This window comes from Phoenix dactylifera, chromosome 17 (assembly GCF_051530095.1).
Source record: "Phoenix dactylifera cultivar Ajwa chromosome 17, Ajwa_hap1_PhDact_Kaust_v1.1, whole genome shotgun sequence".
Lineage (NCBI taxonomy): Eukaryota > Viridiplantae > Streptophyta > Magnoliopsida > Arecales > Arecaceae > Phoenix > Phoenix dactylifera.
Window position 1 is genome coordinate 5,647,835 of NC_143206.1, and position 12,278 is coordinate 5,660,112.

General features: G+C 41.6%; 1 protein-coding gene across 1 annotated transcript; it reads right to left on the reverse strand.

Moving 5' to 3' along the window:
• Nucleotides 1-6,741: 6,741 nt before the first annotated feature.
• LOC103695755 (hyccin) lies at nt 6,742-7,959 on the reverse strand. The gene has a single exon (XM_008777161.5). It carries the CDS (start codon nt 7,888-7,890, stop codon nt 6,814-6,816), a length of 1,077 nt encoding a protein of 358 aa, XP_008775383.4. The 5' UTR covers nt 7,891-7,959; the 3' UTR covers nt 6,742-6,813.
• Nucleotides 7,960-12,278: the final 4,319 nt, after the last annotated feature.

Genomic DNA, 12,278 nt, shown 5'->3' on the forward strand with positions numbered 1-12,278 from the left:
TCCAAGTAACCTATGATAAATAATAGCCTTACTATACGTATGATAATAACCTACGATAATTTCTTACATGTACAATAATATACATGATCACTATTCCTACCATACGGTTGCAAACAATTACCTTTCAATTGGATACATCCATCGATATTGCACTGGCCCTCCAAGAATAGCCTCGCGAGGCAAGTGAATAGCTAGATGAACCATGACATCAAAGAAGGCAAGAGAGAAAATCTTCTCAAGCTTGCAAAGAATAAGAACAATTTGGTCCTCTAATTTTTTCAAATCAGCTATTTTTAATGCCTTGGAGCACAATTGCTCAAAGAAATTGCTTAACTGAAATAATGCAGTATTAAGTTCTTTGTTGAGGTACCCACGTATTCCAATTGGAAGAAGGCGTTGCAAAAGAATATGATAGTCATGACTTTTCAGACCCGATAATTTACTACCTTGAGTACTTACACAGCTAGAGATGTTTGCCGCATAACTATCTGGAAACTTAATCGATTTTAAAAAATCACAAAACCCTTGTCTCTCTTGCGGGGACAATGTGTACAATGCTGGAGGCTTCTCATAAGATCCATTCGCCCGCTTTTTTAGGTGTAACTCCTTCCGTATACCCATATCTGCCAAATCCATGCGTGCTTTTTCTATATCCTTGCATTTTCCATCTACACCCAGTAATGTCCCAACAATATTTTCTGCAATGTTCTTTTCTATGTGCATGACATCCAAGTTGGATGCAGCTTGAGTGTTTTCCAATAAAGAAGATCAAACAAAATACTTTTTTTGGCCCAAATCGTGTCATCATCTTTGCCCATTTTTCTTTTCTTATTAATGCTTGGATGCTTGCCCAACGGCTTGTATGTCCCTGAATTAATTTGCTCCAAGATCTCTTCTCCCGTGAACTCTCGTGGCCTTGACCTGTCCTCACTTTTACCATTAAAGAGCTTGGTGGAAATATTGCTGGAGTTTTCAGATTTAGTTTTATGTTGCTGAATGTCTAAAGGCTAGTGGAGCTTCATTAATGTTCTAGGAAATTGTCTTCATTAATTTCCTAGGAGATTGATCTTTGACTAGTGGAGTTTCATTAATGTTCTAGGAAACTGTCTTCATTAATTTCCTAGGAGACTGAACTATGACTAGTGGAGTTATTATTGTTCTAGGGATTAGACTTTAATTAAAGGCTGGTAGGTTTCCCTTTGGGCTATAAAAAGGGTGTTCCTTATGTAAACAGGCAGATCTGAATTGGAATTAAAATTGTGAGGTTATTCACTTCTTTGGTTCTTCATTGAACTTAGAACTTATCAAGGCAACCCTTGTGGCGTTCAAGTGACTTATCATCCTGATTCTATTAGGGTGTGGCGTCAATAACCTTCTATACCTTTGGTTCATGTTTTGCTAAACATCAGGTCAAGGTTTCATCTCTTCCAAACTGATTTTCAGACTTTCTTGGGTTATTCATCAACTTGTTCGTGGGTTTCTAAGAATCTATCTTACAGGGTTCACATCAGTCCCTCTCAAGCTTCAAGTTGCTCGATCTTTAGGTGGAGGACCCCCGCCTCATACCGATGGCCGGCGATATCGGAGCGGGCCTCGGTCAGGCGCGCCTCAGAGGCGCGGAGCTCCGACCAGGCCAGTGTGTGCGAGGCCCTCTCTTCATCAAGGCGATCGACCGCATATTGCAGCTCGGCCTCAGCGGCCTCCATCCTCGCAATAGCCTCTCTCTGCGAGGCCTCAGCTTCACCGAGCCTTTTCTCGGCCTCTTCCCGTGCTCTTTGGCTCCTCCAAGAAAAAGTAAGCGAAAGTGAGTAAAGGTCGAGAGGACACAGAAATTGAAGCAAGGAGACAAAAGCGAAGAGATGATTTACTCGGATGGCAGCGCAGTAAGTTTGATTGACGAGACTGGTAAGGTTGGCAGCCTGGAATTCAGCCCGGTCAGCTGGGAGCAGCGCGCAGTGGAACATCTGGCGTGCAACGTCACTGTTGTGGAGGTTCGAGTCGTCCTCATAGACCGACCACTCTGGGCTGAAGGGCCTCCTCTCAGGGGGGCCCTCGACCCCAGACGAGCTTGGGGCATCGGCCCTCGACCACCTCGGGCGACTCGGTCTGGCCGAGCTCAGAGCAGAAGGACGAGAAGAGCTTGGGACCCCGAGGCTGCTAACTGGATCGGGACCCGAGCGCCGCAGGCGAATAACCTGGCGACTCGGCCGCTGAGAGATGGGGGCCGGGCAGGCTGGAGTCGCAGAATCGCCCGCGCCCCCGGAAGAGCCCTAGCTCGCACGCTCGGCAGGAGGAACTTCCTTCCGGATGAAGCCGGAAGTCTCGGCTTCAGGGCCCCTCGCCTCGGTAGGAGCAGAAGTCGAGTGTGACCTGGCCTTCTTCCTGGGCTTGGGTAGAGCCCCACCAGCCTCGGTTGCCCTCTTCTTTTATTGGGCAAAAAGAGCTGCGTTGCTGGTCACCATTTGCGATATGTCTGAAAAGAAAAAAGAGAAAAATCCCAAGTGTCAGGTCAGCACAAAAAATGATGATAAAAAAGAAGAAGGAATAAATAAGACAAAGGATGACAAAATGGAGGAGCAGTGCAGCTGCCCTTACCCTCGGGGCGCGCTGAGCTCAAGCTAATATTCCCCAGGGCCTCCTCGCTCAGGAGGTCGTTCAGAATAATGTCTCCCTCGAGGCCATGAAGAGCGTCGACGACCCTCTGCTCGTCCGCCGAAAGTGTGGGGAGCTTATTGATGGCCTTGAGCCGGGGCTGCCCCCACCTCGGGTCAAATCCCCACGAGTGTTCGGAGGAAAGAAAAAAAAATTCTCCTTCCACCCACGAATGGAGGAAAGAGCACCTCGGAAGAATGGCCTACCACCCCGAAGGGCGAGGTAGAGCCATTCCCCATCTGCCGAATTGGACTTTAACATGAAACACCGGCGGAAGACGTTCACCGAGGTCGGTATCCCCGTGCGTGAGGAAAAGGGATAAAAAACGGATGATGGTCCTCCACGAGTTCGGAGCGAGCTGCGTTGGGACGAGCTGATACGCCACTAGGAGCTCATTCACGAACTCGTGCAGAGGGAACCGCAGGCCGGCTTAGAGTGTCTCTATGTACACCCCGATCCAACCTGGAGGAGATCTCGTCACTCGGTCTTCCAACCCAGCGGGCCCAAGGTGAAACCCGCGTTGAGGGAAAAATCGGGCGTGGATCAACTCCAACTCCTCCCCAGTCAAGCCAGACCCAACTTCGTCCGGACCGTGACCCATCTCCGAGAGAAAGACAAAGGAGGAGGAAGAAAAGAAAGAAGCAGAAGGAAAAAAACCCTCCGAGCAAACGAGGGAAGGAGACCTACTGTGGGTTTCACTGGAAATGCCGCCAACCAAAGGTGGGAGATCAAGGCGACTGCCGGAAATCGCCTTAGAGCATCACTAGGAAAGACTGAGCGTCGACTCGAGGAAAAATGAGAAGAAGATGGAAAAAGAGGAAAGCAACAGCAGTGGCGGCCAAATGAGAACTTTTAGGGCCAGGTCGGGGTTTATATAGACCCCCCCAACGGCCCAGATCGACAGCGCCAGACCTAGCTTCCTGTCAAGATCGTGCCACGTGTCAACCCTGAAAATTGAAATGGCATATCGACTTGGATCGATGCTTTAAAAGTAGAATCGAGGCGGCGTCCCGTCGGATCCCGGGGCCTCATCATGAGTCCACGGCTCAAAACTGCCTCGAAAAGCGAACGGGCGTCGCCTCATGCACACAAGCCTTCATTAAAGACGCCCCAAAGCGCGCGGAATAGTGGAGCAATTTAAAGCTACTTGGTTCCATTGGCATAATAAAGACAATTGCTCCCTTCGCTCGAGGTCGCGAGCGGCTCGGACTCGGAAGTCGGAGGGTTGTGTTGGAAAAAAAATGGATTGTCACGAAGCACGTGAATGCATCGCCGGCACGTGATGACGGACGCCACGACAGCAACCCTCAAGGCGCCCGACCTCCGAGCCGCCCGACCCCAGGGTGCCCGACCTCAAGGCGCCCGACCCCGGGGCGCCCGACCTCAAGGTGCTCGACCTCAGTGGCGCCCGACCTCAGTGCGCCCGACCTCAACGGCGCCCGGCCTCAGAGGCACCCAACCCTAGTGTGCCCGACCTCAGAGCTGACAGCTGATCTAATTCCGTGATCTTCCGAACGACTGCCAACAATTAAATGCGCACGATCTCCACGGATCTTCAGCTTACTCAAGATCTCAGGCCATCCACGGCAACTAGTTGACTCACTCAACCCCGTCCAGTCATCCACGACAGCCCATTAATTCACACGATCATGCCCAATCATGACGGTAACTCATTAATTCACCCAGTCACATCACAAGTAACCCTGTATCCTCCCTATAAAAGGAGAACTTCTTCTTCTTGAAGAGGATTCTGATTTGGAGACTTAGACTCTCTCTCTTTCTGCACTAAAGTCCCTCTCTGACTTAAGCATCGGAGGGCCGGCGCCAGAAACCCCGACCACCGGCTTTTTGCAAGTCCCCCGGAGGACACGTCTCGTCGACGTACCGCCCGTACCGGAGCTCCTCCTCCTCAGCCAGTGGTCACCCTCGGGTCCAATTTCCAGCAATAAGACCTTTTTTTTTCCCCCTTAGATCAGTGACGCAAGACATTACATTTCATAGAACTGTTCAAGATAAGGCACAAACACTTGCGGATAAACGTGCTGGCCCTACCAAGTAGTTTATCTAATCCCAACACATTAAACTAGCAATGCTGGTAGCTTTTATTACTACGTTTCAACCAAGACTCAACTTCATGTGCGGTAATGTGCTCATGAGATTAATCTAGCAACCTCCATCTCTCAGGGGAAATGTTTTTTAATTGCATAACAAAGAGAGAACAAAAAAGAAGCCATACTATTTTAGTCTTGTTATCTATAATATACTTTAGTTCACATGCCAAAACTCAAGATTAATTATATAAGGTTCGCTAATCGTCCAAGTCTTGTGCTTGCTGAACGATTGTTCTTGTCATGAGATTAGCATTAAAAATTCAGAAGAAAACCTCAAAGCTTAAAGTATGATTAAAGAATATCAAATATGGATACTAATGGAATCGTCCAACACCTTTTAGTCTTGTTTTTTTTGTTGATCTCTTCAATGGAGTCTAAGAGTTCCTCTGACAGTAACATATTTGTTTTTTGTTTCAGAACCATCTGAAATATATTGGGAGAGCCAGTGGTTTTGGTGAAACCACTTTGGAAACAATGAAAGAGACTGATAAAATACAACTACGGAAGCTTAAGAAGGGATCTAGATAATCTAGCAGATTATAGGCTTTAAAGTTACGCTTCAATTCGAACATGTTCTAACTTACAACTTGTGCATTCTAATTATCCAAGTTTAAATTTAACAAAATGGATTAATCTTCTCTGTTGCTTGGTAAATTATGGATTTGCCCAAAGATAATAACTAATGATCGAACTGCTGTTTGATTATGTACTGGTGGTATAACAACCTCTGGCACAGCAGTTTTCTAATATTACTCGTTGAAATCGTTCTTACATTTTTGTTCTTTCTTCTCTTTCCTCACCTGGGACGGTACAAACAACCTGAAAGCATAATTCCATCTTTAGAAAGCTAAATAGCTAGCTATCATCAAAGTAGACTGCATAAATACATACATACATACATACATACATATATATATATATATATATATATATATATATATATATATATAGCCGGTGAAGTATGTATGTATGCATGCATGCATGATAGCTTTCATCAAAGTAGACTACATAAGTGCATATATAGCCGGCGAAGTACGCTTGCATGGACATGCATATTCATGTCTATGCATGCATGCACGGATGCATGTATATATGTATGTATATATAGATGGATGGATGGATGGATGCATGCATATATGCATGCATGCATGTATGTATGTATATATGTATGCATGTATGGATGGATGTATGTATGTATGGATGTATATATGTACACATGCATGCATGTATGTACGCATATATGGACGTACACATGCATACATGCTTAAATGGATATATGCGTATATGCATATATGCATGCATGCATGGATGCATAAATGCTTATATCCATTTAAGCATGCACGCACACGTGCGTGCATGCACGCACGCAATTTCTTCCAACATTCCACTGTAGTAGTTTCTTTGTCCAAAATATTTAATACAATAAAGAAATGTTAATTGCTATATAAAATGATTCATCCTAATACTCAGTCACCTAGCTTTACTCATTTTATTATATTAATCCTTTAGAAAACTCTGTTGGAAAGTTCTTAGGTAATTGCATATATATATATATATATATATATATATATATATATATATATATATATATATAATTGAATATTGTCTTTTTGAGAAGATCACGCTAAATGGAAAATGTAGTGCAATAAATATGTAAATTCACATCAATCTAATGTTTTAATACACAAATATAGCATTTTTTTTAATGTATGAGAAATTTTTGCAAGCTAAAATGGTAGTCTTATAAAAGACAAAAGGCCGACATATTTTATATATCATATACTCATGTAGAAGAACAGATTCATATCTATCTCATGACTTAATACATAAAACATGAGTTTGAGTGTGTGGGAAAATTTTGTAACTTTAATAAATATGATAGTTGATATAAAATTTTAAGCATATTCATAAAAATATTAATACGAGTTGAATGAAACAATATTTTTATAACATTTTCAATAGGACTTGCCTTGGCCGGTTGGCACTCCTCTTCCCTTTCGAAGGTTTGGCAAATCTTTCTACATTTAAGCTAAAAAAAAGTAATTCAATTTTACATGTCATTAGCTAGACTTTGCTCAATCTTTGCTCTCTCCAGTGCAGCGAGATCATCGGAATCGCTCACAATGGGCGGCTCTAAAATAGTATCACCCGGCATCTTTGCCAACCTGAGGAGGCTCCTGGATGCAAGAATTGCCTGGGGATTCACATCATGCAGCGCCCTCAAGTGAAGGCGCTGCGCTGCCACCAGCGCTGCTTCCTTAAGCTCTTCGGAGTTCGAACCACCAAGAAGGCAATACCCTATAATCCTCAATATAGGCTGGAAGAGCTCCCATGGTAGAGGAATCTTTCTCCTCTTCTTCCCATGCTTTTCTTCACCACTTTTTACTTGAACTGTTTCTCCTTGTTGGTCAGCACAAGACGCATCAGACTCGAAGTTGCCATGTTTCTCCTCCTCCAAAGGCCCGTTTTGGCCCGCCCAATCCACACAAAACTCACAAAACTCCAGCTTGGAAGAGAGGGGCAGGTCGTGTATCTTGCTGTAGTATAGCTCCAATGCTACTCCAATAATTCGAGCTCGTTTGGTGGAACGCACCGTGCCACATGGCTCCAAAGCAGGGGAGAGCACCGCTATGTTGAGATCCACAGCTTGGCTCTTGGTGGGGGCCTTGGCCTCGTGGTAGAGGCTTGGATTTGTGAGGTTGGGAAGCATCACAGTTTGAGGCTCGCCGCCCCGAATCACGGTCTCGTGCGCGTAGAGGGCCAGCATGACAGCCTCGAAGCCAGCGAGGGGCTTCCGAGAGATGGCACGGGAAAGGTAGACACCGACGATGGTTGGGAGGAAGTTGAGAACAACGAGTTGGAGGCCCGGGTCGGTGGACTGAAAGGTGTCATACAGCCAGCGGCAAAGGTTGTCGTCGCCGGAGCCGGAACCGGGATGGCGGAGGCGGCTGGAGATGTCGTGGGAGATGTCTGCATCATGGAGGAGAGATGTGGCGGGGTTTTCGGAGAAGGTCAGGGGCTCGGGGAGGGGGCCGAGGATGAGGGAAAGGGAGTTGATGGCGGCCTGGGCACGGTGGATGGATTGCCAGAAGGTGGCGGATTCGGAGGGAACAGCATCGGAGGACATGGGGTGGGGTGGGATAAGGGACAGGAAGGGAAGGAGGGGAGAAGTTTGGGGGCTGGGAATTGTCTGGTTTTGTGGAGGAGAGTGGAGAAAAGGAAGAGTTGGAGGAAAGGGTGCCGGAAGTATAGGAACGGCTTTCTTTTAGCGGCACGAGATTTGAATTTGACCGAGTTGGCTTTGAAAATTTTTAAAAATATTTTTTAAAAACGAAGGATGAGATCCATTTCTCCCATTTTCCTGCTAACCACTCATCCATTGTTGTGAAAATGAATTACATTTTTTTAGTTTAGATGTAGAAAGATTTGCCAAACCTTCCAAAGGGAAGAGGAGTGCCAACTGGCCAAGCCAAGTCTTATTGATAATGTTACAATAATATTGTTTCATTCAACTCGCATTGATGCTTTTATGAATATGCTTAAAATTTTATATCAACTATGCATATTTATTAAAGTTACAAAATTTTCTCACATATTGAAACTCATGTTTTATGTATCTAAGTCATGAGATAGATCTGAATTTGTTCTTCCACATGAGTATCATTTGTTATGATGATATATGAAATATGTCAGCCTTTCACTTTTATAAAACTGCCATTTTAGCTTGCAAAATTTTCTCATGAACCAAAAGAATGCTATATTTTCGTATTAGAACATAAGATTGATGTGAATTTACTTATTTATTGCACTACATTTTCCATTTAGCATGATCTTCTCAAAAGGATAATATTCAATTATATATATATATATATATATATATATATATATATAAACGCAATTACCTAAGAACTTTCTTACAAAGTTTTCTAAAGGATTAATATAATAAAATGAGTAATGTTAAGTGACTGGATATTTGGATGAATCATTTTATATACCAATTAACATTTCTTTAATATTTTGGACAAAGAAATTACTATAGTGAAATGTTGCATGCATGCATGCATGCATACATGTACAACATACATGCATACTTGCATGCATGCGTGTATGTACGTATATATGCATTTATACATGTATGCATGCATATATGCATTTATGCATATCCCTATTTGCGTGCATACATGCATGCATGCGTACATCCATCCATACACACACCCATCCATCCATACATACATCCATGCTTCCATCCATACATCCATACATTCATACATACATTCATACATCCATACATACATATCCATACATCCATAAATACATCTTTACATCTATACATACATACATACATGCATGCATGCATCCATCCGGCCATCCATCTATACATGCATACATACATGCATGCATGCATATATATATATATATACACACACACACACATGCATGCATCCATGCATGCATGCATACACACGAATATGCATGCATACAAATATGCATGCATCCATGCATGTCCACTTCGCCGGCTTTATATGCATTTATGCACTCTACTTTGATGAAAGCTATCATGCATGCATGCATGCTTCACCGGCTATATATGTATTTATGCAGTCTACTTTGATGAAAGCTATTTAGCTTTCTAAGGATGGGGTTTTGCCTCCAGGTTGTTTGCACTGTCCCAGGTGAAGAAAGAAAAGAGAACAAAAATATAAGAACTGTTTCAAGGAGTAATATTAGAAAATTGCTGTGCCAGAGGTTGTTATACCACCATTACATAATCAAACAGCAGTTCGATCATTTGTTATCTTTGGGCAAATCCATAATTTACCAAGCAACAGAGAAGATTCCATTTTGTTAAATTTAAACTTGGATATTTAGAATGCACAAGTTGTAAGTTAGAACATGTTCGAAATGAAGCGCATCTTTAAAGCCTACAATCTGCTAGATTATCTAGATCCCTTCTTAAGCTTCCCTAGTTGTATTGTATCAGTCTCTTTCATTGTTTCCAAAGTGGTTTCACCAAAACCACTGGCTCTCCCAATATAGTACAGACGGTTCTGAAACAAAAAACCAATATGTTACTGACAGAGGATCTCTTAGACTCCATTTAAGAGATCAACAAAAAAAGAACAAGACTAAAAGGAGTTGGACGATTCCATTAGTATCCATGTATGATATTCTTTAATCATACTTTAAGCTTTGAGATTTTCTTCTGAATTTTTAATGCTAATCTCGTGACAAGAACAAGTGTTCAGCAAGCACAAGACTTGGACGATTAGTGAACCTTATATAATTAATCTCGAGTTTTGGCACGTGAACTAAAGTATATTATAGATAATAAGACTAAAATATATGGCTTCATCATCTTTGTTCTCTCTTTCTTATGCAATTATACTTGGTAGGGCCAGCTGAAACAGATGCACTTTTATCTGCGAGTGTTTGTGCCTTATCTTGAACAGTTCTATGAAATGTAATGTCTTGTGTCGCTGATCTAAGGAAAAAAAAAAGGTCCCATATATGATGGCCTACAACAAGCGCAGATAGTGTAGGTTGATCAATGACAAGCTAATACTTGGAGTATTCCATTGTTGGAGACATCATGTTATTTGTGAAGAAGACACTTGTCACCTTCTAAGAGGAGCCACTTGTCAAGAAGATCCAGTTGATATGCAGCCTTTTCAAATATTTTACATGGTATATTGTTGTGTTGTGGTTTAAGGCGGCAATTATTTCTTTTACACTTCAGCCAAATAATCTTTTTGATTTTGATAGTGTTGCATCTACTATTGCAGAGAGTTTGGATGCCTATTTCATATCCTCCTTTTATTTTCTCTTTGTAGTGAAAGATAAGGTAAGACATGGATCTCTTGTTGATTTCAACTGATGTCTGATACATGTACATCATTTGACTCAATATATCATCTTACAACCCTTTTGCTGTTGTTAATTAAGCAACTTCGTGTTAATTGTGCAACCTCGCAACTTCATTACACCATGTGATCAAATGTAGTTGTAGTCCATAACGCACATATATGTACCAGTATAAACTAATTGGAAAGCAATAGTCATGTTTGTAATCCTCCAAGCTATCAACAAATGAACTATACCATTTGATCCCTCGCTTAGTCAAAATTGTAATAAAATGCATCATGGAGGGATTTGACATGAATCAATTGATTCGTTAAAATTTATTACCACTCTATTCGGACATGAAGTCGAGGGAAGTTTAGTATTTTCTTCACTTAATATTTTTTTTTGATGAAGTTAAAAGGGGTGCAACGTGAGGACTTCCCGTAGAATCAAGGTATATGTATCTGTACAATATTAAATCACAAGTCTTGTCCTTTTGAAAACAATCTTCTCAAGACTTGCAATTTCTCTCTCTAAAGAGACTTACTTGCAAATTCCCTTTTATGAGTTGGACTCTTGATTATATGGCAAAGCATGATGGTCAAAGACTACTTAGAATTTTAATTTCTAAAATTATAATGGAAGATTATTGCAAATTCTTGTTTATATCTATATATGATTCACAAGAAAAGTTCTGAAGTAGATTATAGAACTCCTACTTAAGTCACAGGTGACATCTACCTATAGGATTTTGCCAAATGGGTTTTAGTATAGGGTTTGGGATGGCTCGGATATTTGAAAAAAATTTGCTCGGCTACCATCCCTCTATGTAAAGAACCAAAATATTCTGTACCAAAAATAATCAATAGTGAAGTTTAATATGTTGATGGGGTAACATGCAAGGCGTGGCACAAGTGGTTGTATTCTCCTTTGTTTCATAGGTTTTTCTAATCATTGCATGTCAGTGATACATACATATGTTATAGAGGCCGCAAGAGGTGATATAGATTGTGGGAGGGCTTAGTCCATTAACCGGCTTGAGAACTCATATAGGCCCAAAATTCCCGCACAAGCCCATTTTTCCCCAGACAAATCTCAAAGACAAGAAAGAAAAAAATAAAAAAATTGGCCTCATGTGCCTTTCTGGAATCCGGAAGAAGTGGATTCCTGGAAGGAGTCCGTCTTCTTTCTGGACTCTGCTGGCATCCTGAAGTCTAGGGCTCATCGGAGCCCAAAATTTTTCGATAAGAGGAACCCTGTTAACCCCATGGTTGCAACGGTTTACTATTTGATTTTAATGATAACAAATAAATGAATTTAGTTCATTATTATGATTATAGCAAATGAATAAAAATTAAAAATTAAGATTTATTTTGAAGGCAAATGCTGGAATTCTAAATGTATGTTAGTATTTTTTGTATAACTTTTTATTGGAATATGATATTAATGCAATTTTTGTTGATCTGGAAAGAAGAATTATTTATCTAAAACTTTTATATTCAATATATTTTTAAATTTGAACGTTAGCTATAAGTAATAAGGTCTGCAATCTATCTATCCATAGCTGTAATTTAGGCTGACATATGTTTACATTTTTAGCTGTAACTTTTCAACCAAATATCCTTTTAAGATAATTCTTATCAGGTTGGAAAGAGACTTATGTGTCTAAAACTT

Excerpts from the sequence above, each read along its gene's own strand:
- LOC103695755 (XM_008777161.5), bottom strand. The coding sequence starts at position 7,890 with ATGTCCTCCGATGCTGTTCCCTCCGAATCCGCCACCTTCTGGCAATCC.